Raw genomic sequence first — 24,816 nt, 5'->3', positions numbered from 1 at the left:
GGCATTTTCAAGCAATTTCCCTCATTTTTCAAGCCCCACAGAATATTGTGTACTATGACTATGTAAAACCAAAGCCACCAAACGAAAGAGCAGACTCTCTTCTTTCATCAGAGAAAAAGGTTTGTCTCTAGTTTTACCATTGTTTAGTAATCAGCAGTCAAATATAGGCTAGTTTCAGGTAAATCTGTTTCTGAAGGAAAAAGAACTGAGAAAACAGCCTTTTGGTGAAAGCAAACAAATCAAGCAGAACAATGACTTTGACACCAGTATTTTTTTTTTTCTTTAGTGAAAATCTCAAACATCTGAACATAAAACAACACTGAGAAAGTACTTTTGACGGAACAATAATTTATTTACAAGTATAACTATGGACATAATTTACATTAGACAAAAATGCATGGACCAATGGGGCTCCCACACTTGCACTCTTGCACTGTCTTCCTTGTAATTCTCCTCCACCGTTTGCTCAATAGTCCAGGTTTTTAGTACCTTGCACATAAAATCTAGCAAGGTTTTACCCACATCTAGGGTTGGGCATCGAGAATCGAGAACCGAATGGAATCGGTACTAACGTTCCGGTTCTCCCGGAACCGTTCAAATTTAAAAATGTCAGTTCCCAGTTTCGATGCCAAGTCCTCCAGCCGCGAAGACGAAGTGGCGAAAAGCAACAAAGAATCGGCGAAAAGCAACGAAGAAGAACGCGCTTGATGACGTGCTTTGTGCCCAACGGAGGCGGCGGTTAACAAAAGTGTGTCTTAATTTTGTTAAAATGAATTACCAGTCGCCTTAGTACAACACTTGGACTAAGATTATATTGTGCAAAGGAGCCTTTCACGATGTGTAGCGTCTGACGCGCTCTGAGCCTCAGCCTACACTGCGCAGAGCTTCAGTGAAGTCAACTCTGTCAACTGGGTGAGTGTAACAATAAAATATGTCTATGCCAACATTGAGACAGCTAACAAGGTAAACGGTTGCTTGCACTTTTGCACTGATGATTTTCAGCATTTATTTTAGTCTTCAAACCAACGTAAGCGCTGATGACAAAAAAAAAAGGCTTAACATTGGGCTAAAACCAGCGTAGCAATTTAACAGCACAATGAATTGGTACAAAATTCACATAAACATTGTCTCACAGTATCACAAACACTAACCTTGTGCCTCATCGGTGGGTAGGAAAAGGTATCAGCGTTTTATAGCATTTGGTTCCATCCATTAAATAAAAAAAACGGTGCCGTGTGAAGTTACTTTTCGTGCCAAAATGGCGAGTTCCGGTGCGTACCCTTCAAAATAAAAGGCTACCAGTTTAAAACAAGAAGTCAAGTTAAAACTTACACATATAAACCATTTGACGTGATGAAAGAGAATGAAGTGGAAGCTATATAACATTGTTAAAATAAAAATTTTAACAATGCTATATTTAGCTTTTAGCTGAAACATTACAGCCCCCTGAAAGAATCTGAATCAAGAATTGTTTGGAATCGGAACCGGAATCGCTCTAATTCAAATGATGCCCAACCCTACCCACATCTGGATTTTATTCTTGTGAATATGATCTTGTGTGTTTGCCATTGTCCTTGAAACCAGTCCCTACTTCTGCTCGAAGCACAACCTGTGCAGTTTAAAAACATAACCATTACTATGAAAATACATTGTTGAAATTGCTGTAGTTTGACGTGGAGAAAAAAAACAAAGCTTTCAATTCCCTTTTTTGTTTGCGCTGCGTACTGGAATGGGAGTCGAACGTCTGCTGGATGCATCAACTGTACGTTTTAAAAAATACATACGATTACTAGAGAATACTTTTTATTGGTGACATGTTTTGCAAGGGTAAAAAAAAAACATTAGTTTTCTTCGTCGCAATCCCAAAAGACGTTCGACTCGCGGATGTTGCATTACTGCAGAATGGATGAGCTGGAAATGGAAAATTCAAATCAGTACTGGCAACACTTTACATTGTAATCTGAACTAGTGGGACTAAATTATGTTGCTGTAACAAGGATTGAAGGAGAGGAGAAGGGGCAATTGTTTGATCGCAAAATGTAGCTAATCCTAGCTGCAAACGAGTTACCTTCGTCTACATTATCATCCGGAGGATCTCATGATGAAGGTCAGCTGCTACCAGGCATGACATTAACGGTGGACTGGGGCCACTACGCCGGTGTCTTGAGCCACCACTTACGTATTGACCCGGGTAAATGAGTGGTTTACGTCAGGAAGGGCATCTGGCTTAAAACCTAATAAATATGAGGGTTCCTCCAAAGAATTCTATACAGGATCAGTCGTGGCCCGGGTTAACGTCAACCACCAGTACCGTTAACCTTCAGGGCTCCTGTGGAAATTCAGCTACTGTGGGTCCAAGATGAAGCAGAGGTGGAAAGTGGGTTCTTAGGCAGAAAGAGGGAAAAAACAGAGCCTAGAACTGAATGTGGGGACTTTGAATGTTGGGACTATGACAGGAAAAGCCAGAGAGTTGGTTGACATGATGATTAGGAGAAAGATTGCTATATTGTGTGTCCAGGAGAGCAGGTGCAAAGGCAGTAAGGCTAGAAGTTTAGGGGCAGGGTTCAAATTATTTTACCATGGTGTAGGGGTTATTTTAAAGAAAGAGTTAGCTAAGAATGTCTTGGAGGTGAAAAGTGTATCAGATCGAGTGATGAGGTTGAAACTTTAAATTGAGGGTGTTATTTATGATGTGATTAGTCGCTATTCCCCACAGGTAGGATGTGACCGAGAGGTGAAAGAGAAATTCTGGAAGGAGCTAGACGAAGTAGTTCTGAGCATCCCGGAGAGAGAGAGAGTCGTGATTGGTGCAGATTGTAATGGACAGGTTGGTGAAGGAAACAGGGGTGATGAAGAAGTGATGGGTATGTTCGGCATCCAGGAAAGGAACTTGGAGGGACAGATGGTGGTAGACTTTGCAAAAAGGATGCAAATGGCTTTAGTGAACACTTTTTTTCCAGAAGAGGCAGGGACATAGGGTGACCTACAAGAGCGGAGGTAGAAGCACGCAGGTGGATTACATTTTGTGCAGACGATGTAATCTGAAGGAGGTTACTGACTGTAAGGTAGTGGTGGAGGAGAGTGTGGCTTGACAGCATAGGATGGTGGTGTATAAGAGGACTCTGGTGGTGGGGAGGAAGATTAAAAAGACAAAGGCACAGCAGAGAACTATGTGGGCGGCTTTTCGAGAAGAGCTGAGACAGGCTCTTGGTGGACAGTAGGAGCTTCCAGAAGACTGGACGACTAACAACAGCAGACTATGAGGACTTCATGAGTAGCATGAATTTGTTAATGTCATGATCTGTTTTGACTGACTTTTTTTTCAAGTTGGTGTCATTTTTTGTCAATTTTTCTTGTTACATGTTCATGTCTTGTCTGCTCGTTTGGGTTTTGTCTTCACCTGTTCTCATCAGCCCTGTAACCTTGTGTCAGCTCCCTTGAGCCACTCGTGTCTTGTCCAGGTGTTCCTCGTTGTCTCGTCAGTTTGCTTGTATTTAGTTTCCTGGTTTCTTTCAGTCCTTGTCAAATCATCATGGTTTGCAGTCACAGTTCTCTCGCTATGTTTTATGTCATGAGTTTAACCTTAGTGTTTCTTTATAACTTGGAATCTAGTATTAGACTCTTGTTAAATTAGTATTTAGATTTTTCTGTGGGCCTTGTTTGCAACTTTATTTATTTATTTTAGATTCACCCTGCCTTGACTCCCTGTTTACCCAGCACTGTGGTCCACCTTTTTGCCTTGCCACCAAAACCACAAACTCTGACAGAACCAACTTGACAAAACATGACACCAACTAAATCTAATCAAAGTCAACCAAAATGCATATTATGACAGTTAAAGGTCCCATGCTACACTTTATTTATTTTTATAATCTTTGATGTACTTTTATTGGGTTTGTGAGATAATTTGGGTTGGAAATGCCCAGGATGCCCTTTTTCAAGCTATTCTAGTCTGTCCAAAATGCTTGGCAGATAAGACAACAATTAACAATCTTTAATATTTGATATATAAATAAATTTTGCCCTGATTGATGTCGCGCTGCTCCTCAATTTGAATATGAAAATCAACTTTGCTCTGATTGGTAACCATTGTAGAAGACAAACCACTCATATATATATATATATATATATATACTTGTAGTTAAATATTACTTTTAGAATATGATTTTCTCGTGTATCTAAAAGTACTTGTGGAGAGGTGGGTTACTACCTTTGTGATGGCACAGTTCCAGGTTTCAAAGACAACTTTGATTCAAACCCCCTGCTGTACTCCATGAAGTTTAGAAGTCATCCTCCGCGAAAGGTGCAGAACACAGCATGATTCTGGTATGGTAATTGGTAATTTCTTCCAAAATAATTTGAAGCCATTTATTTCTCAACTTTTCTGAAGTTGGCAGGTGATGCCAAGTACAAGTTTTAGCTTTGCATAAGACGAAGGTATGCTGTCGTTCCGCCAATTTCCAAAGTTGAGTTGAGTGGGAGGGTACCAACCACAAACAAGGGGGTAAGTGTGTGTGTGTGTTAGTGGGTCATTTTCATACAATCTGATCATGACCAATAACGTTAAAGACAAACCCCACTGAATTTAATTTGTCCTGCAGCCTTCTTCTCCTGTCCTTGTCCTGTTCTATCTTGTCCTGTCCTTCCCTCGCAGGGTGTAGCACTACAGCCCCATGTAACACTCATATTTAACGTTTCATTGTTGTAGATAATGTAATGATTTACTTCTCTCATCCTGTTTACAATTAGTGCCTTGTCTTTTTTCTTTGTTTGTCTCTCCATTCTCAAAACTTTGTTCTGTTCGACTGATCAAGTCTGATTCTCAATAAACCTCAATTATAATACCACAGCGGAAGCTTAAAAACTCCACTGTGACACAGTAAAACTGTTCCGGCATAAAAGGGATACAGATTTTCCATTCTGCTTGACCTTACAGCCGAACAGGACAAAAAAAAAAAAAAAAAAAAAATGATTTGCATCCAGTAGTGCTGCAATTAGTAATAGAGTATTCCACTGACAATTCTATCGAAAAAAATCAAGTATAAGGACAAAATATATTTTTTGCTTGGTCAGAGACCAACTATGAATACACAAGAGAAAATAAGGTTCAAGGTGCTTTTGTTGTCAATTCTTCTATATGCGTAACAGATACAGAGGATTGAAATTACGGTACTCAAGGGCCTGCGGTGCTACAAAAGAGTACAAATAATAATGTCAATATAAAAAGATAAATAAAACTAAGGTATATACAGAATAAAATGTATTAATTGAATGTGCAAATATCAATGATCAGCTGACGTGTGCAACATAGTCAAGGTCAGAAAACCAAGTCAAATAAGACGTACAAATTAGATGACAAAACCCCAATGCTTCTAAAGTGGCTGGTGCAACCCTGAGTCTGTGTGTGTGTGTGTGTGTGTGTGTATATGTGTGTGCACGTGCATGTTTGTGGGGGTTCAGAGTTCAGGTGGACAGAGGACAGAAGAGGTAGAGGGGGCAGAGCGGACAGAGAGTTCAGATTCCTGACAGCCTGATGAATAAAGCTTTCTTTGAATCGGCTAGTCCTGGCCCTCAGACCCCGCAGATTCCTCCCTGATAGCAGCCGACTGAAGAGACTGTGTGATGGATGGGTGGCATCTCCCGCTATGCGGAGGGCTTTGCGGGTGAGGCGGGTGCTGTAAATGTCCTGCAGGGAGGGAAGAGAGGTTCCAGTTATCTTCTCAGCTGCCCTCACTATGCGGTGGGGAGTCTTGTGGCAGGATGCGGTGCAGGCGCCGTACCATGCAGTGATGCAGTTGCTGAGGATGCTCTCTATGGTCCCTCTGTAGAACGAGCACATGAAGGGGGTCGGGGCTCTGGCTCTTCTCAGCTTGCGCAGGAAGTAGTGACGCTGGTGAGCTTTCTTGGGCAGTTATGTGGTGTTGTTGGTCCAGGAGAAGTCCTCGGTGATATGCACTCCCAGGAACTTGGTGCTGCGCACTCTTTCCACCGCAGCACCGTTGATGTTCAGGGTAGCATGCTGGGAGTGCGCTCTCAAGTCCACAACAATCTCCTTGTTTTTTTCCCACATTTAGGGAGAGATTGTTGTCTGTGCACCACACGGCTAGGTAATTCACCTCACTCCTGTAGTCTGTCTCATCCCCGTAGCTGATGAGACCCACCACAGTTGTGTCGTCTTCAAACTCGATGAAGCTGTTGGAGCTGTATGTCGGTGTGCAGTCATAGGTCAGCAGGGTGAAGAGGAGGGGACTCAACACACAACCTTGAGGGGCCCCCATGCTCAGAGTGATGGTGCTGGATGTGTTGCTGCCGACCCATACTGCCTGCAGTTTCCCTGTCAGAAAGTCCAGCAGCCACTTGCACATCAAAGTGTTGAGCCCCATCTGTTCCAAATTGTAGATCAGTTGTTGAGGGATGATGGTATTGAATGCCGAGCTGAAGTCTAGGAACAGCAGTTTGACATATGAGAGTCCTTAGAGTTCATGTGTGTGAGGGCTTAATGGAGGGCGGTGGAGACGGCATCATTGGTTGACCGGTTGGACCGATATGAAAACTGGAAGGGGTCCAAGGAGGAGGGGAGGGAGGACTTGATGTGGTGCATGACTAGCCGCTCGAAGCACTTCATAAGGATGGGAGTGAGCGCTACCGGATGGTAGTCATTGAGGCAGGAGGGAGTCTCTTCGAGATTGGGATGAGGGTGGTGGCTTTGAAGCACGTGGGGACAACACCCTGACTCAAGGAGGTGTTAAAGATGTCCGTGAAGACATCTGTGAGTTCATCTGTACAGACACTCAGAATACAACCAGGTATGTTATCTGGGCCCGGGGCTTTTCGTGCGTTGATCCTGTCGAGAGATCTTTCCATGCTGTCCCGGGTCAGTGTCAGCACTTGGTCGCCAGGAGGGGCTGGAGTCTTATATGCAGGGGTGCTGTTTTGTGCCGCAAAGCGAGCAAAGAAGTCATTTAGCTCATTTAGCAGGGAGGTGGAGCTGTCGCAGGTCTGTGGTGAGGGTTTATGGCCACACTCATACCTGTTTCCTAACTGGCTTGGAGACTTTAAACGGTGGTCTGTAAGCTGGCATTAACATTACAGTGAGATGGTCTGAGGCGCCGAGGTGGAGGAGGCGTAGGGCCTTGTTGGCCCCTCTCAGGGGGGTAAAAACATTGTCCAGAGTGTTATTTCCCCATGTTGGAAAGTCAATGTTTGAGTAGAGGTAGATGAGAGGGGTTCAGACAGCCTTGGGGTCAGCATTATTAAAGTCCCCAGCTCGGAGGAGGAAAGCATCTGGGTGGGCCAGCTGTTCACTGATATGGTATAGCTCATTTCGCGCCTCACTCCTGTTATTGCTAGAGTTTGGAGGAATATAGACTGCCATAAGCAACATGGCAGTGAATTCCCTCGGTAAATAAAACGGCCAGCACCTCAGAGCTATAAACTCCAGTACCGGTGAGTAGTGTTGACTGACCAAGATACCGTCCCGGCACCAGGCGTCATTGATGTAAACACACAGTCCGCCGCCGTGAGTCTTACCTCCCGTGAGAGTTCCGTAGCATGCTAGCCAGTCAAGTTGAATTATGCTGTCAGGAACACTTCTGTTAAGACAGCAGACACAAACACAAAAACACAGCACTCTCCCATCGTCTTACGAGTAGAGCGGAGCACTCGAATATAATCCAGCTTGTTGTCCAGAGAGCGTACGTTGGCTAACAGGATGGAGGGAAGAGTGTGGTTTAGCCGCTAGCCTAGCTCGGCCCTTTTCTGCTTCCTCCTTCGCCGTTTGTGGCGCCTCCACTCTGGGCGCGACGTAGGAATGGGGGTCGCAGCTGTTGTAGGCACCCAGAGCAGACCGCAGTTCCGTAGCTCCTCAGTGAGAATAGACTTTAACTTTATAAAAGTAGTTCTGCTGATGTTGAGCAGAAGCTTACGACTGTCTCTGCGTCTTGGAACATATAGACATGACCAAAGATGGACTAAAACACCATGACATATAAGACGGAAAACACGAAAACACCACTTGTTTGGGACAGAGGGCAGCTGCTGCATATGCATGCGCCGCCATCTTGTGATGCAAAAAAGTGGTGCATCCATTTGATATATATATATATATATATATATATATATAGATAAGATAATATTTCACTTAATAATGAATGACCAATTGGTTTCCTATTTTAGATAATCAGTATTTATCTTAAACTCACATTGTGCATATAGCAGGAAACTGCATTTTATTGTCTACAAACATTTATCGTGAGGCAATTTCAAGCGCAAATATAAATAGATTTCAGTTTAAACTTGGAATTTCTTCTGAGTGTCAAAAACATAAGCCATTAGCGTAATTTCTTGTGTATAATGCACATTTCCCCCCCCCCCCCAATTTTTTTGGGGTCAAAAGTCAATGGTGCGCATTATACATAGGTATAGGGGAAAATTAAAAAGCGTTCACATTTTAGAAATGTATGCCGCCATTTAGAGGTTCTGAAAAATGTGTAGCCTACACTTTCATTCCAATATGACGCGTATGTATGACTGCATAGACTATGTATAGTTGTGCTCATAAGTTTACATACCCTGGGAGAATTTGTGAAATATTGTTTTGTTTTTTTAAATACGACTGAACAATAACCATCATTCATTTTTTTATGGTTATGTTTTGTTTAATGATAATGCTTGCTTTTCTGAAATGCTCGACAGTTTAATTTGAATCCCATTAAAATAAAATGTTTCGCCTAGTAATCAAACATATGAGCCACAACTGTGTGTTTTCTCACTTACTAACTAAAAGACTGTGAATTTCAAAATAAGAGCCAGTAAATAAAAAAAGTATTACATGTTCAAATAAAGTGCTTAACTTCAGAATAATTCTTTGAAAAAATACTTCGTTTTAATCATATGGGTAGAAGCATAATCAATTGTAAAAATGCATTATACATAGGTAGAAGCGTTTTTCCAGAATTTTGAGGTCAACTTTGGGGGTGCGCATTATACACGAGAAATTACGGTAATTAAAAAAAAAAAGCGGAACACAAGTTTATAATCTTATTATAAAGGTACAATTTTATCAGAACACTAGGGGGCACTACCTAAAATATTATGTCAAAAAGGGGCGAAGAAAAGGACACGAAGAAGAATGTCGAATGTCGAGTAAATGCTAGTTGTGTGCTGATCGATTGGTAAATAAAGTGAATAAAAAAAGAAATACAGTACAAGACTGATTCTTGAGAACACTACACTAAACCAGACTGTAATGTACAGGAAGCCCAGACAGCGCACGGCCGGCCTGTCCTGTAACTGATTGCATGACCGCTCACAAAGCTAGCTGCTAAGGCAAACAAAAGCAAGCATACTTGACGTCAAGCCGCACGATTCCCACAAGGCAATATGGATTTGTTTTTTTTGTTGTTGCAATAATTAACATCCTTATTGCTAGGTTAAATTTTGGTGTCGTTTCTGTGTATGTTAACAGTTGTTCTTGGAATGTATACCTTATTTAGCTGTCACATTTATTGTTGATTTATGTTTTACAGTTTTTTTTAATGAGCATTATATAATGTGTTAACTGTAGTTTTTTACCTAAATATGTCTTCTTCTGCATCGTAAAACGAATGTAGATACAGTATTTGCCTGACTAGCTTGTAAGAGTTCAATTTGTGTGTTGCAAAGAAGGTGATGACAAAATCTGAAGCTCCCTAAAATGCAGTTGTGTTTTGGGCTGGGAGAGGAAATTGAGCAGGTGTCGTAGTGTCTTGTGTGCTGAGGTTCTGGCTATCAACTGTCTGAACCCCTCTCATCTACCGTATGTTGTCGCTTAAGCACAAAGCAAGCTAACATAAGTGAGAAGTTTCTTACATTTTTAAAATCCAAATTGATGAGTTCCTAAAGGGCTAAAGTTCATCAAACATTGTGTAAAAGTGTGCCTTTATTATATTGATTTATTGTCATTTATTTATGTTTCAACAGAAACCTTGCTAAATTAATCTTGTTTTAGAAATTTGTGACTGTATTTGTCAGTGAACACTGATCATCTCGCAATTTCATTTTTTCTGTCAGCACTCTGATTTTCTAGGGTCAGTGAGCTGGTCTGTGTGGGCTGCCTTACATGGCCATTCTTGATATGGAACATGCCTGCTGTTTTGCTGTGAGTGGGCTGGATTGTGGTTACTGGGCTTGAAAAGAGAAACGTATTAGAAAGCTCCCAAATGGAGTAAAGCAATTGTTTTGTCTTTGTAAATTATATAATACATATCACTATAAATGTTTTGTTCATTAAAGCAGCTGTGTCACTCCCCCCCACCCCCCCAATGTTGCAGAGTTAATTTATTTCTCTCTGATTTTGAAGTGAAGCCCAGCAACACCATGGCAATCAGCCAACCATACAAGAGCTTGGGTTTCAGTGCGTGACAACACAGAAGATTATTATAAAACAATTGCAACAACTACCATGTTTCTCATGGTCATTTTGTGTTTCTTGCTCTACTACTACCTGCAATACATCTATCTGTAAGAAGAATATAACATATTGTTGTATTAGTTTAGTGAAGGACTGCTGTGATAATGAAATGGAATAGCAACCGTCAATTTAGTTTTTTACTATAATTACAATTACAGTTCAATGACCATGTCAAAGGTTTCAACACTAGGTGCAAAACCCTATTAGCAAGATTTAGACAATTTAAATACATTTTAGCCAGCTGTATTCATTGGCAGCTTTAACCAGTACTTTTTTAACTTTCCATATCCTTATCCAGAGCTTATTTTTTTTCAAATTCCTAATTATATTTTAATTGAAAACTATTATTTTTTTGGCTTGGCTCATGATGTGGCTAACGTTTCCTCTCTCTTGTTTCAGGAGGTCCATGAAATCCTGAAAGAGTATGAACTTAAGTACTGCTTTGTTGATCGCAATAAAGGCACAGGTAAAACTCACACACAATGTACTCATGTATATTTATTACTTGCAAACATGTACTGTATATTTACAACTTACAGCGCATTCACAGAACAAAACTCTTAGCGCAGGAATTTTATATTGCTCCCATTCAATGTATTAAAATATTTAAGATTAGCTGTACACAAACATAAATAAAAATTTGACAGGCCTTTGTTTGCATTATTTTTTTTTTGCCACTTTTATTGAAACAAAAAAAACTAAGTATTCAATCCATAATCTTGTTGAGTCTATGTATAGTATACATTGCTGCCAAAATTATCTTGATGATTTTAATTAATCAGCAGGGTGTGCTGAAGCTCAGTTTTAAAGCGAGTGTGGTTGCCAACTTCCCAATTTGTTGCTATATTTTAGGGCTGCCCAATTGATCGAATTTTAATTGTGATCGCGATTTTGGCTGCCACGATAAAATGAGCCTGATCGTCTGCAATGTTTTACGTTCAAAATGCGGGCACTGCTGCATATGAAAAGTCCTTCATTTGCATGAGTGCCCGCAACCTAGTCAGCCAGCCACTAGGGACAAATGCATGGTTAAGGCTTCATTAAGCCCCGGCACTGCCAGCTTCAAAATAAAAGCCTAAAATAGCATTGATGTCCAAGGTAGTAAGAAATGCAGCTTTTATTTTGAAGTTGGACCTCTCAGCACCTTGGCAAAGAGGTGCCATGTCAAGGTAAGACACTATTAAAGATCGTTGTGGCGGCTGCCTTGACTTAAACTTTTCGGCTGGCCTGACCGCAATGACTAAACGGCAGGAGTAAATAGAGAGGGAAATCACAACTGTCTAGTTCTTTGCAGTTTGTGACCATGCACGACTGACCAATGGTCAAGCAGAACAACGAAGACGTACCGTCCTTGACAATTCATTATATGGACGACGGAGATTTTCAAATGAAAAGTTGGCGCTTGTAGCTTAATGTTATTGCCTTATATGCATTGACTGTATTTTCTTCCATGAAGCTGCAATTCGTGATTGCACTTTGTAATAGCACATTTATTCAGTTAGCCCTTGCTAAAGTAGAATTATTCTGGCTACATTTGTTTTATTAATTATTTTCTATCATTTATTCTTATTTAAAGGTTCATTTTGAACTGAAAACTGTTACATATTGTTTTTTTTAAAAAAAAGTAGTGCAATAAAAATAAAGATTTTTCCCTAATATGAGGACTAATGGTGATTAATAATTGTGATTACAATATTGATCAAAATAATCGCGATTATTATTTTTCCCATAACTGTGCAGCCCTACTATATTTAGTGTGTATTAAGACCTGTCTCGCAATTATATTTTCAGGAAGAGTTATACTGACTGTATCTGTTGTTACTGGAGACTTTGGGAGACCTTGACACTCCCTCCAAGTTGCAGTCAGAGCAGGAGATATTCACCCATGCAAACAAACCTTTGCTTGTCTGCCGCCGCTGGCTGGTTCTCCCTTGTGGAGAAGGGACATCGCCAAATCGCTGAATTATACTTGTCAATTTAGAGTGTGGATCCGTGTATGCACTGACTAGACACATCTCCATGACTCTCACTTATAGTCACAAAACCTATGGGAATGACTGAGAGAAAAAAGTTGGACCATTTCTCTATTGCTGCTATGAAGAAATAAAAAGATTCTTTCAGTATAGATTGCATTAAAATGTCAATTTCAAACATAAATATGTCATTATGTTTTATCATCAAAGATGATTGCATGCCTGTGAGACAGAAAATGAACATGAAGTCAAAGGGAGCTGAGTTTGCTTACTATCACACAAATCCATCCTATTAGTATATTGTAAATTATTTCAAAAAGAAAATTCACTAAATCAAAGTAACACTTCTTACTGGGTTTTCCCCTTTTCCTCTAATGCGATGACACACGCATGAACGCACACAGACCCCTTACCCTTAAAAAGAGTTTTCCTTTGCAGGGAATTCTTAGAGATACTATTTTTAGTCAGCAGAGCTCAGCACCACCACTACAACACTTATAATAGGAGACATATAAACATTTGAGATGTCGTCACAATGCCTAATGAATCACAGCAGCTCATTGGGCCGAACAATTGTGTTGCTGGTGCTGGTTTGGATCATTTGTTCTTTGGTTTTTGGGAGTCTGCTTGTCTTCAGTTCATGATTATTATTTTTATTTGCCTAAAAAACAACTTCTTACCCTGAATTTGCTTTTATTTCTTTTCCCCTCTTGCACTTAAATGAAGCACCACTCACTTCAACTCAAGGACCTTTGGAGCAGAAAACATTTGAGAACATCCTTGGGTCTCTGTGGCTCCTTACACACTGGCCGTCTCAGATATATTTCTTTCCACCTTTTTCCATGCTCAATGTCCAGTGTGTACGGTACCGATGCGGGATAGGGGAATTACGTTGACTCAGAAATTTGTCAGCTACTGACAATAGTATCACAGGCGTAACCGAGGTAGAACATTGTCAGTTGCTACCAGAGTTCAACAGTCAATACTTACTGCCCACGTTGCTTAGTGTTGAAAGCATTTGTCGCTTTCGCACCGACGTCTCCACATCATTATCATAATGGGACATGTCGCAACTGCTTTGTGAACGTGCACTTCGGCGAGTTCTGTTAGACTGGCAGACCTGAATAAATCCCGACTCGATTGTTATGCCTCTGTTGCGGCAATTTAGCAGGAATGCAGTGTGAAAGTGGTTTGTATGAGAATGAGAAAATTGGAGGGTTCTGTCATGAGCCTCTGGGTAAAAATATGATAGGCAAAAGACTATCTAGGTAATATTGTCATGAATTTTTAAGTGCTCCTAAACTCGTACATTATAGCAAGAATGTGGTTTTGCTATAATAAGCTCACCAAAATAAGCGCTTCAGTTTCTACATATTGAGTAGTTTTCCACTATATGCGGAACGTCACATGACCAACGCTGAACACGGAATAGCTGACTTCCTGTGGAAAACTAGGACTGATTACATGATTGTTTGAAGCTGAACTAAAATGTTGTTTTGTTTATGGCTGCTGTCCTCGGACAAAAGTTGAATCCATCCATCCATCCATCCATTTGCTCTACCGCTTATCCTCACTAGGGTCGCGGGCTGCTGGAGCAACCCTCAACCGGTACACCCTGAACTGTTTGCCAGACAATCGCAGGGCAGATAGAAACCAAGAACCATTCACACTCACATTCACACCTAAGGGGAATTTAGAGTCTTCAATCAACCTACCGCGCTTGTTTTTGGGATGTGGGAGGAAACCAGAGTGCCCAGAGAAAACCTACACAGGCACGGGGAGAAGATGCAAACTCCACACAGGCGGGGCGCAAAGAACAAGGCGCTTCTCGGTGAATCGATTGCGACGTGACGCCCAGACCGGCATAGCGGCCACGCTGTAGCCTTGGAAGGGACTCTGGGCACGAGTTGTTTCTTATCCCTCCCAAGGCAGCCTTTTGGTCACGTGGGCCAGTCAGCCATCCATCCATTTTCAACATCGCTTATCCTGGTTAGGGTCGCGGGACGCTGGAGCCTATCCCAGCTGACTTCGGGCGAAAGGCGGACTAGACCCTGAACTAGTCGCCAGTCAGTCGCAGGGGACATATAGACACGGACAACCATTCGCGCTCACATTCACACCATCACTGAGTGGGAACTGAACCCACGCTGCCTGCACCAAAGTCAGGCGAGTGTACCACTACACCATCAGTGGCCAGTCAGCCAATCAGTGTATTTTTTGTGACGTACCCCACATGGTCACATGGGTTACTCGTCCAATCGGGTGCATTTATACTCTTAATGAGGAAGTTGAGTGCTTTAGTCTGCTGTAGCAATCTGGCTAAGCGGTGTGGCTGCGTATAGCCATCCCAAAACAAAATTTTAATAACAATGGCTTATTATTTTATACCGCGACAAGACCATGATGATATCGAGGCACTTTTATTTTCGCAATATCGCGGTATCATCGATAGTGTTACATCCCTATTCATTGCCACGTTTTCCCATTATTTCCAGTGGGAAATTTTGATTCAAAATCTGAACAAATCAATATTTTACTGATATAAATCTTCAACAACTTCAGAGGCTCCGCTCTATATTGCTGATTGTTTGTATTGTGTGTACAGAAATATTATTAAATATAATTTCCATTATCAGTTATATTGTGTTTTATACGAGTTTTATTGTTTTTGTACCATTACAGCTCAATAAAATATTAAGGACAATGTAAATTGCCTTTTGTGAAATGTGATGTTTTTACACCTAACATTTTAGGAATATCAAATGCCCTGTAATGAATACAGCATGTACAACCCCAATTCCAATGAACTTGGGACGTTGTGTAAAAAATAAATAAAAACAGAACACAATTATTTACAAATCATGTTCAACCTATATTTAATTGAATACACTACAAAGACAAGATATTTAATGTTCAAACTGATAAACCGTTTTGTTTTTAACAAATAATGATTAACTTAGAATTTTATGGCTGCAACACGTTCCCAAAAAGCTGGGACAGGGTCATGGTTACCACTGTGTTACATCACCTTTTCTTTTAACAACATTCAATAAACGTTTTGGAACTGAGGACACTAATTTTTGAAGCTTTGTAAGTAGAATTCTTTCCCATTCTTGCTTGATGTACAGCTTCAGCTGTTCAACAGTCCGGGGTCTCCGTTGTCGTATTTTACGCTTCATAATGCGCCACACAATTTCAATGGGAGACAGGTCTGGACTGCAGGCAGGCCAGTCTAGTACCCATACTCTTTTACTACGAAGCCACGCTGTTGCAACACGTGCAGAATGAGGTTTGGCATTGTCTTGCTGAAATAAGCAGGGGTGTCCATGAAAAAGATGTTGCTTGGATGGCAGCACGTTTCTCCAAAACCAGTATGTACCTTTCAGCATTAATGGTGCCTTCACAGATGTGTAAGTTAACCATTCCATTGGCACTAACACAGCCCCATACCATCACAGATGCTGGCTTTTTAACTTTGCGTCCATAACAGTCCGGATGGTTCTTTTCCTCTTTGGCCCGGAGGACAAGACGTCCACAATTTCCAAAAACAATTTGAAATGTAGACTTGTCGGACCACAGAATACTTTTCCACTTTGCATCAGTCCATCTTAGATGAGTTCGGCTAGCCCAGAGAAGCCGGCGGCGTTTCTGGGTGTTGTTGATAAATGGCTTTTGCTTTGCATAGTAGAGTTTCAATTTGCACTTACGGATGTAGCGCCGAACTGTATTTACTGACATTGGTTTTCTGAAGTGTTCCTGAGCCCATGTGGTGATATCCTTTCCACATTGATGTCGGTTTTTGATGCAGTGCCGCCTGAGGGATCGAAGGTCACGGTAATTCAACGTTGGTTTTTGGCCTTGCCGCTTACATGGAGTGATTTCTCCAAATTCTCTAAATCTTTTGATGATATGATGGACCGTAGATGATGAAATCCCTGAATTCCTTGCAATTGTACATTGAGGAACATTGTCCTTAAACTGTTCGACTATTTTCTCACGCACAAAGAGGTGAACCTCGCCCCATCTTTGCTTGTGAAAAACTGAGCATTTCAGGGAAGCTCCTTTTATACCCAATCATTGCACCCACTTGTCCAGATTAGCCTGTTCACCTGTGGAATGTTCCAAACAGGTCTTTGATGAGTATTCTTCAACTTTTTCAGTCTTTTTTGCCACCTGTCCCAGCTTTTTTGGAACGTGTTGCAGCCATAAAATTCAAAGTTAATGATTATTTTAATTTTAATTTGATTCAATTATGGAATTTGACTAGGCCACTCCAAAACCTTCATTTTGTTTTTTTAAGCCATTCACACAGTCCCAACTTCATTAGAATTGGGGTTGTAGTTGTAGTTCCTTTTCCCCTTTGGGCGCTTGGTTTGGTCAGGGAAGAACTTTTTCTATTAGCATGCACACCAGCAACCCAAATGAGGATAAGCGGTAAAGAAAATCTATGGATGGACAGACGGATGGATGGATGGAATGTAAATACATTTTACTGTTGTGGTTTAGCAATGGAAACACTGCTGACAAGAAGGTATTCAATTGTAATGGCATCATTCCTCTTGAGGAAACTGCATGCACTATGTGTGCTTATGAGAGTGTTTGAGACTTTTTTATAATTGGTGTGACATACACACACAATCCTCAGCAGCAACAACTGAAATGAAGTGTTTTCTATAACTGGCAATGAGTCTTTTTCCTCTGTTGAGATATTTTGGCCCACGCTTCCTTGCAGAATAGTTTGAATTCAGGTTTTTGGAGCATGAACGGCCTTTTTAAGGTCATGTCACTGCATTTTAATTTGATTCAATTATGGAATTTGACTAGGCCACTCCAAAACCTTCATTTTGTTTTTTTAAGCCATTCAGAAGTTGACATACTGGTGTGTTTTGGATCATTATCCTGCTGCAGAACCCAAGTGCGCTTCAGCTTGAGGTCACAAACTGATGGCTGAATCCCTTCAGGATTTTCTGTTAAAGACCAAAATTCATGCTTCCATCAATCACAGCACGCTGCCCAGGTCCTGAAGGAGCAAAAGCAGCCCAAGACCATCACACTATGATGTTCTTTTTCTAAAATGCTGTGTTATGTTTATGCTAGATGTTACGAGACACACACCTTCCAAAAAGCTCAACTTTCATCTCATCAGTCATATGATATTTTTCCAAATGTCTTGGTAATCATTCAATGTTTTTTTTTGCAGAAGTAAGATGATCCTTAATGTTCTTTGTCCTTAACTGAGGCAAGGGAGGCCTGCAGTTCTTTAGACGTCTCCTGGGAAGGTTCACCACTTTTCCATATTTTCTTCATGTGAGCATAATGGTTCTCCCTATTGTTCGATGGAATCCTCAAGCTTCAGAAATGGCTTTTATAACCCTTTCCAGACTGATGTCAATTACTTTATTTCTCGACTGTTCTGGAATTTCTTTGGATCGTGTCATTTTGTCGCAGCTTTTTTCGATCTTTTGTCTGACTTGATTTTGTCAGGATGGATTCTGGATTTCTTGATTGAACAGGTATGGAGGTAATCAGGCTTGGGTGTGATCAGTGAAAATTATTCACACGGCAAGATTTTATGGCAGTTGTCTGACAGAGTGTAATCGTGAAAGATCAAATTTATCTTGTAGTCTGATCCAGGCATTAGGTTATGTGTGTGTCTGAGTATTGATGGTTGTCTGTCTATAATTTATGAGCGCTGTGATTAACTGGCGACAATTCCAGTTCACGCCCGCTTCTCGCCCAAAGTCAGCTGGCATTTTAATTTTTTTTTTAACAGATGTTATTTTTCTACCATTCACAATGAGCATACATCTCGTTTGTTTGACACTGTTTGCATTAAAACCAGTGAGCAAATCTTTACTCTCACTGAAATGCAGTTCTCACAGAAGCTTTGGCATGCTTCTTCACCTCATGACCATATCAGTTCAGTCGGCCTCTGCGGTTGGACTTATTAGGCCATCATGATGGGAGTGTTTATGCCAGTCCTTTATAAAGTGTCCTGTAGTGCACCTGTCAGTGCTAATGTGCATGTTTCAGCATGCCATGTCTGCATGTGTACGTATCCCCACGTTTCCATTTGTGGTTCTGCTCTTGGCTGTTGTGGCTGCTTTGCAACACCCACTATCGTAATACACACACACGACTATCAGTGGTACAACTGTTTTGTCTGCCATTTTCTTCCTTCCATGCTTTAATGCTTTTAGCTCACTGATTACACATTGAAACTATCTTTACATGCGCTATTTTTATATCCATCACCCAGTGTCTTAACTGCTACTGTTCTTATATTTGTTCTCATATTTGTTCTTTCCACTCTTTTCACACCATAAGCAAATTGTCATACAATATGAGTTTGCTGGAAATTGCTGACATGAATGTAGCTTTTTGTTTCAAATTGCTTTTTTGCTGGCAACCTTTCAGTGAAAATCCAGTCAATGTAATGTTCAGACTGCTGTGTGGAGCAAATGCACATCTAACCTTAATGTGTAATGAGTTTTAATTATTAATTTCTAATTATCGGCGGCACGGTGGAGGACAGGTTAGAGTGTCTGCCTCACAGTTCTGAGGAATGGGGTTCAATCCCCGCCCCCGCCTGTGTGGAGTTTGCCCCGTGCCTGCGTGGGTTTTCTCCGGGCACTCTGGTTTCCTCCCACATCCCAAAAACATGCATGGTAGGTTAATTAAGGACTCTAAATTGCCCGTAGTTGTGACTGTGAGTGTGAATGGTTGTTTTTTTATATGTGCCCTGCGATTGGCTGGCAACCAGTTCAGGGTGTACCTCCTGTCCGATAGCTGTGATAGGCTCCAGCACTCCCGCGACCCTTGTGAGGATAAGCGGCTCGGAAAATGGATGGATTTCTAATTATCAAAGAGGTTAGCTAAGACTGAGGGGAGAAGACAAGAATACAGGGAGATGCACCGTAAGGTGAAGGTACAGTAGATGTGGCAAAGGCCAAACACGAGGTACAGTATCTGTTGACTTGTATGCCAGTTTGCTGAGTAAAGAGGCAGAGAAGGATCTATACAGCCGGGCCAGGAAGAGAGCAAGAGATGGGAAGGATGTTATTCAGGATAGAGGATGGAAATGTTTTAACTGGTGCCAGTGGTGTGTTGGATAGATAGAAAGAATAGTTTCCAGGAGTTGATAATGAGGAAAATGAGAGAGAAGGAAGAGTAGAACACGCTCTTGTTGTGGCCCAGGAAGTAGCAATGATTAATGAGTTAGAAAGTCGCTAAAGTCTGTGAAGAACAGAAATGCCTGATGACATGCATGAAGGTATGAAAACATAATAGGAGAGGTGCCCAGGTTTATCAGTTGAATTGTAGAAGGTAAGAAAATGAATGATTGTGTTACCTTCATTCAGAAGGGGGCTGTCAGGTAATGAAGTCCAAAGCGATTTGGGACTAAGGGTGGCTCGGGATGGGTAAAGGGCACAGCAGACCAGGTGGGGGCAGGTGGAACCGAGGTAAGCAAGGTTCTTGTGATCAGTCCAGATGATAAACGGTATTTCAGTCCCATCCAGCCAGTGCCTCCAATGCTCCAATGCCCAAACGATGGCTAGCAGCTCTCGGTTGCCAACGTCGTCATTCCTCTCGGCAGGGGACAAGCGACGGGAGAAAAAGGCACACTGATGAAGTTTCTGGGAAGTGGGGTCCCGCTGCGAGAGGACGGCCCCTGTCCCAGTGTCCAAGGCGTCAACCTCTACCACGAACTGGAGGGAGGGGTCGGGGTGGCATAGGATGGGAGCACTGGTTAAAAGGGTTTTGAGTTGGTCGAAAGCTTGGGATGCTGCTGGGGTCCACTGAAAGGGGGAGCTGGTGGTTGTAAGGCTGGTGAGGGGGGATTGCGACCTTGCTGTAATTGCGGATGAAGTGGTGGTAGAAGTTGCGAATCCGAGGAAACGTAGTTCTTTGTGGGTGGTAGGAATAGGCCAGTCAATGATTGCTTGGATTTTGGTAGGGTATGGTTGCAATTGTCCCTTGCCAATGATGTAGCCTAGGAAATGTACAGAGGTGAGGTGAAATTAGCATTTGTCGGGTTTGACGTACAGACGGTTTTCGAGGAGGCGCTGGAGGACTTAGCGGACATGACTGCGGTGTTCTTCGGTGGAGCGGGAGAAAATGAGGATGTCGTCCAAGTAAACAAAAACAAACCGTTTTAACATATCACGGAGGACGTCATTGATGAAGGCTTGGAAGACTGCGGGGGCGTTGGTTAATCCGAACGGCATGACTAAGTATTCGATGTGTCCAAGGGGGGTATTAAAAGCGGTCTTCCATTCATCCCCCTCTTGGATACAGATGAGGTGGTAGGCATAGGTAGGTCCAATTTGGTGAATACCTGGGCATCACATAGGGGTTCAACATAGGGGTTCAAATGACGGGTCGATGAGGGGTAGAGGTGATTTATTTTTTACGGTGATGTCATTGAGTCCATGGTAGGCTATGCAGGGGCGGAGAGTGGTATCTTTTTTCTCGACAAAGAAAAAACCGGCCCTTACCGGAGACAAGGAATCGAATAACTGGAGTACCGGGGAGGAGTTGTGCCATAACGCGGTCGACTATTTAGCTGCTTTGCCGCAGAGGAGGTTAGTGACAAATGTGACCTTGGATTGTTCGGTGGAATAACTGTACGGTTGTAGGTTGAAAACTAGGGAGCAATTAAGCAGGAATTGACTACATGCACCTATGTCCCCGGAGTAGGGGTCGGGCGGAGGGAGATGGGGTTCTTTGTACGGGGGGCGGGGTGGCTCGGAGGCTGCAGGCTCGGAAGGATTTCTTACGGGAGGAAGGTCGGATTGCATTTTCGAAGACAGGAGGGAGACTTGTTGAGTGAGGGAATGTAAGGAGGCCATGATCTCTTGGCAGAGCCTTGTCCTGTCTCCCGATACGGGCGCCTTAGAGGGTGAGTGCATGTTGTAACGCCTCCGGGGTTTCTGGGTCCATAATGGCCAGTGTATTCTGTCACGAGTAGAATTAGACTGGACCCAAGAGCAGGTGAAGGCTGAGTGGTAGTGATGAAAAGTTTACTGAAAAAGGGGAAGGGAGATCGGGATGTGCTGGCAGGTTGTTGAGCCAGAGAACGTGTGGCAGGTGGCGACGAGGACAGGCACCTGGTTTGGTGGCAGAAATCCACTTGGCGAGGAACACTGAGGACAAGGAGAAACACGGAGGTCAGAAAGATGACGAGGAATTATATAGCTTACTTGTAACTGGGAAGCCGTTGTACCGCAGGAGAACTTCAATACACTGGCGAGGATTTCCGGGGTCAGGCAGGCTTAAATGCAGGTGGTAACGAGGGGTGATTGGTGGCAGGTGCATGGCCGAAGAAGTGCTGGAAAGAGAGCGGGGACTCCAACAACAGTTCTGCATGTTACAGCTCATGACAGCTTGCTCCAAAATCTACCAATGAATTAGAAAAGAAACAGGCAAAAGAAAATAACACCTCAACCAGAATTTCCCCATCTTATTGTGGAAGAAGGCTCTTCTTGATTTACGTTATCATGTTTATTTGGTGTTTTATTTATTTAAAATAGTGGGTTTTCACTTATTTTTACATTTCAAATGTATTTAATTTGTTAAGTATAATTTAATTTGGGGGCTTAACAGATTCATTGAATTTCCATTCATTTCAACGGGATACATTATCTCGGGAGAAGAACGTTTCAGGTTACAAACCAATTAAGTTCGTAACCCGAGGTTCCACTGCATTTGCCTTGAGAGTGTTGTTGGAGACGTACATACAGTAGAAAGGTCAGAAGTGTCTTTGTAGCTCTAGAGCGGGTGTCTTTAAACGGCAGTTCGGGTCACGACCAAGTCAAGTCTTATGCGGACCCAAAGTCCATCCATCCATCCATTTTCTGAGCCGCTTCTCCTCACTAGGGTCGCGGGCATGCTGGAGCCTATCCCAGCTGTCATCGGGCAGGAGGCGGGGTACACCCTGAACTGGTTGCCAGCCAATCGCAGGGCACATAGAAACTAACAACCATTCGCACTCACAGTCATGCCTACGGGCAATTTAGAGTCTCCAATTAATGCATGATTTTGGGATGTGGGAGGAAACCGGAGTGCCCGGAGAAAACCCACGCAGGCACGGGGAGAACATGCAAACTCCACACAGGCGGGGAAGGGGATTGAACCCCGCACCTCAGAACTGTGAGGCTGACGCTCTAACCAGTCGGCCACCGTGCCGCCGGACCCAAAGTCAATTGCTCTTAAATAAATTTAAAGTATGTGTATTGTCACGTGGCTCTTTTTTTCATCACATAGGCCCCTGTCACAGACTGTGGACGCAACTATGTTCAGTACTATGGTAGGCCTTGTTGTAATCACGTGACCATAACGAGCCAGTCAAACTGTTTGTTTACCGGAAGAGATTTGTGGGATTGAAGACACGGCATGGCTTCTTCTGAAGTTCGGAAAGTTGACTAAGAAAAGAGAGTTTTTAAAAATGAATGACGGACCAGCATGTTTCCATTCTTACGCAAGCCAGCTTATAACCGTTGTCTCATATGTTTTGAATAAAAAAAGTGGGAACATTAAGCAGGACTTCCAAATGAAACACAAATTCTTCGCCCAGAAAGATGCACTTTACTCGGATGCCAGAACTGAAAGCCCAGTTCAGCAGAGCTACACGACTTTTACAACCCAAAAAATAATAAATGATTTATCTGGATAGGGTGGATTTTGGGACAACATAAACAAGCATTTAGCGCCGTTTCGGTCATAAATCAATGTGTCAGTGCAGCTGCTAAGACATTACTCAAGGGTAAACAAAATCTTTTTTTTTTTTACTTGAAATGTGCATCTACCTGTTCTGCTTTACTTGATAGTTAGGCTTCATTTGCATGTTCAGTGTTACTTGTAATTTAAGCCTGAGAAGCCTGTGCTTCTTTACATCAAATGTTTGCCAGCTATTCTTTTTTGAGTAGCAAGCATCAAAATTCAGTTTGTCACTGAACTGTGCAATCCAGCCCGCTGGGTGAATTTAAAAGTGAAAAAATACAAAAAGACATTATGGTGGAGGGGACTAAGGATAAGTTTGAGAATTATTATGCTCCTGTAAAAAATGAAGCGGGGCGGCACAGTGGCCGACTGGTTAGAGCATCAGCCTCACAGTTCTGAGGACCCGGGTTCGATCCCCGGCCCCGCCTGTGTGGAGTTTGCATGTTCTCCCCGTGCCTGCATGGGTTTTCTCCGGGCACTCCAATTTCCTCCCACATCCCAAAAACATGCATGAATTGCCCGTACGTGTGAATGTAAATGCGGATGGTTGTTTGTTTGTATGTGCCCTGCGATTGGCTGGCAACCAGTTCAGGGTGTACCCCGCCTCCTGCCCGATGACAGCTGGGACAGGCTCCAGCACGCCCGCAACCCTAGTGAGGAGAAGCGGCTCAGAAAATGGATGGAAAAAATTAAGCAGTAATAATCCCTGTAATACTATATTTGTCAGTTCCAAATACCTGTGGCTTAAAGTTTTGTGCCTTAAAATACAATCACTGTGATCAGTTATTATGCACGCATTGTAGATGACAAACTGAAAATATTCTCAGTCTGAGGTTGATTTTTTTTTTTTTAAATCCTTAAATATAAAGATTTGTCCAATGTATTTCATTTGTTTTACATTCAAACAAAGGGAAAAAATTATTATTTATTATTATCCGACTGGAACGGACAATCAAAACTGCTGAAAAGATTGTCGGTACCCCTACCCACGCTTGAGGACTTGCATGCTGCCAGAACTAAGACAAGAGCATGCAAAATCCTCTTGGATCCTCCACATCCTGGTCACCACCTCTTCCAGCTCCTTCCCTCAGGTAGGCGCTATCGATCAATGCAAACTAAAACAAGCAGACATTCCAACAGCCCCTGAACTACAATCAGTTTGACACCCCAAGTTTAATTTGCTGTCTCTGCTTCTAAGATTTGGATGAAAAGCTCAGACATGATGGACAGATACACAGATTTACATTTTCAGTCCCACGTCGGAAGAAGAAGGTAGTTCACCAGCCTGTTCGTGTGACACACCCACCCCACAGTGTGAGTGACTTGCCACAGCCCAGCACAAGTGCAGAGGTATGCATAGTCGTTGGAAAACACTATGGAACTGCGGCTGTGAGAGTACAATGGCAAGGGTGATCCTGGGAGTCCCAGCATTTGAATGGAAGCCTTTGTGTTTGTCACTGCACTATTCACTGATGAAGACTGCACATCCCGGGGAAAAAAATCACTGGTTTAACTTGTGTATTTGATGAAGGGTAGCTTCTAGCTTTTCTGTTCTCTTTTTGATTTTATCATTCAATCATTTCCTCTGCTATTTAGCGTTACTGTTTTGTGATGTATAAACGTCTGTTCGATTTATAAGTTGTCGCTCTTAATAATGTCATGGATCCTTCC

The 24,816-nt window shown here is 42.3% G+C and overlaps 1 protein-coding gene across 6 annotated transcripts in view; it reads left to right on the top strand.

Moving 5' to 3' along the window:
- The window catches only part of raver2 (ribonucleoprotein, PTB-binding 2), an 87,287-nt gene that overhangs the window by 10,646 nt on the left and 51,825 nt on the right, over nt 1-24,816 (top strand). For all 6 annotated transcript variants that reach the window (XR_009789309.1, XR_009789310.1, XM_061778798.1 and 3 more), the window contains exon 2: nt 10,850-10,916. Coding sequence is in view for 4 of the 6 variants with exons in the window: in XM_061778798.1 (XP_061634782.1) it covers nt 10,850-10,916 (67 nt within the window). In the remaining 2 variants the exon portion in view is untranslated. The remainder of the gene's footprint in view (nt 1-10,849; nt 10,917-24,816) is intronic.

The sequence above is a fragment of the Phyllopteryx taeniolatus genome, chromosome 7 (genome assembly GCF_024500385.1).
Source record: "Phyllopteryx taeniolatus isolate TA_2022b chromosome 7, UOR_Ptae_1.2, whole genome shotgun sequence".
In the NCBI taxonomy this organism is placed as follows: Eukaryota; Metazoa; Chordata; class Actinopteri; order Syngnathiformes; family Syngnathidae; genus Phyllopteryx; species Phyllopteryx taeniolatus.
Note: the sequence above shows the minus strand (reverse complement) of the source record. Positions and strands in the feature narration are given on the sequence as shown.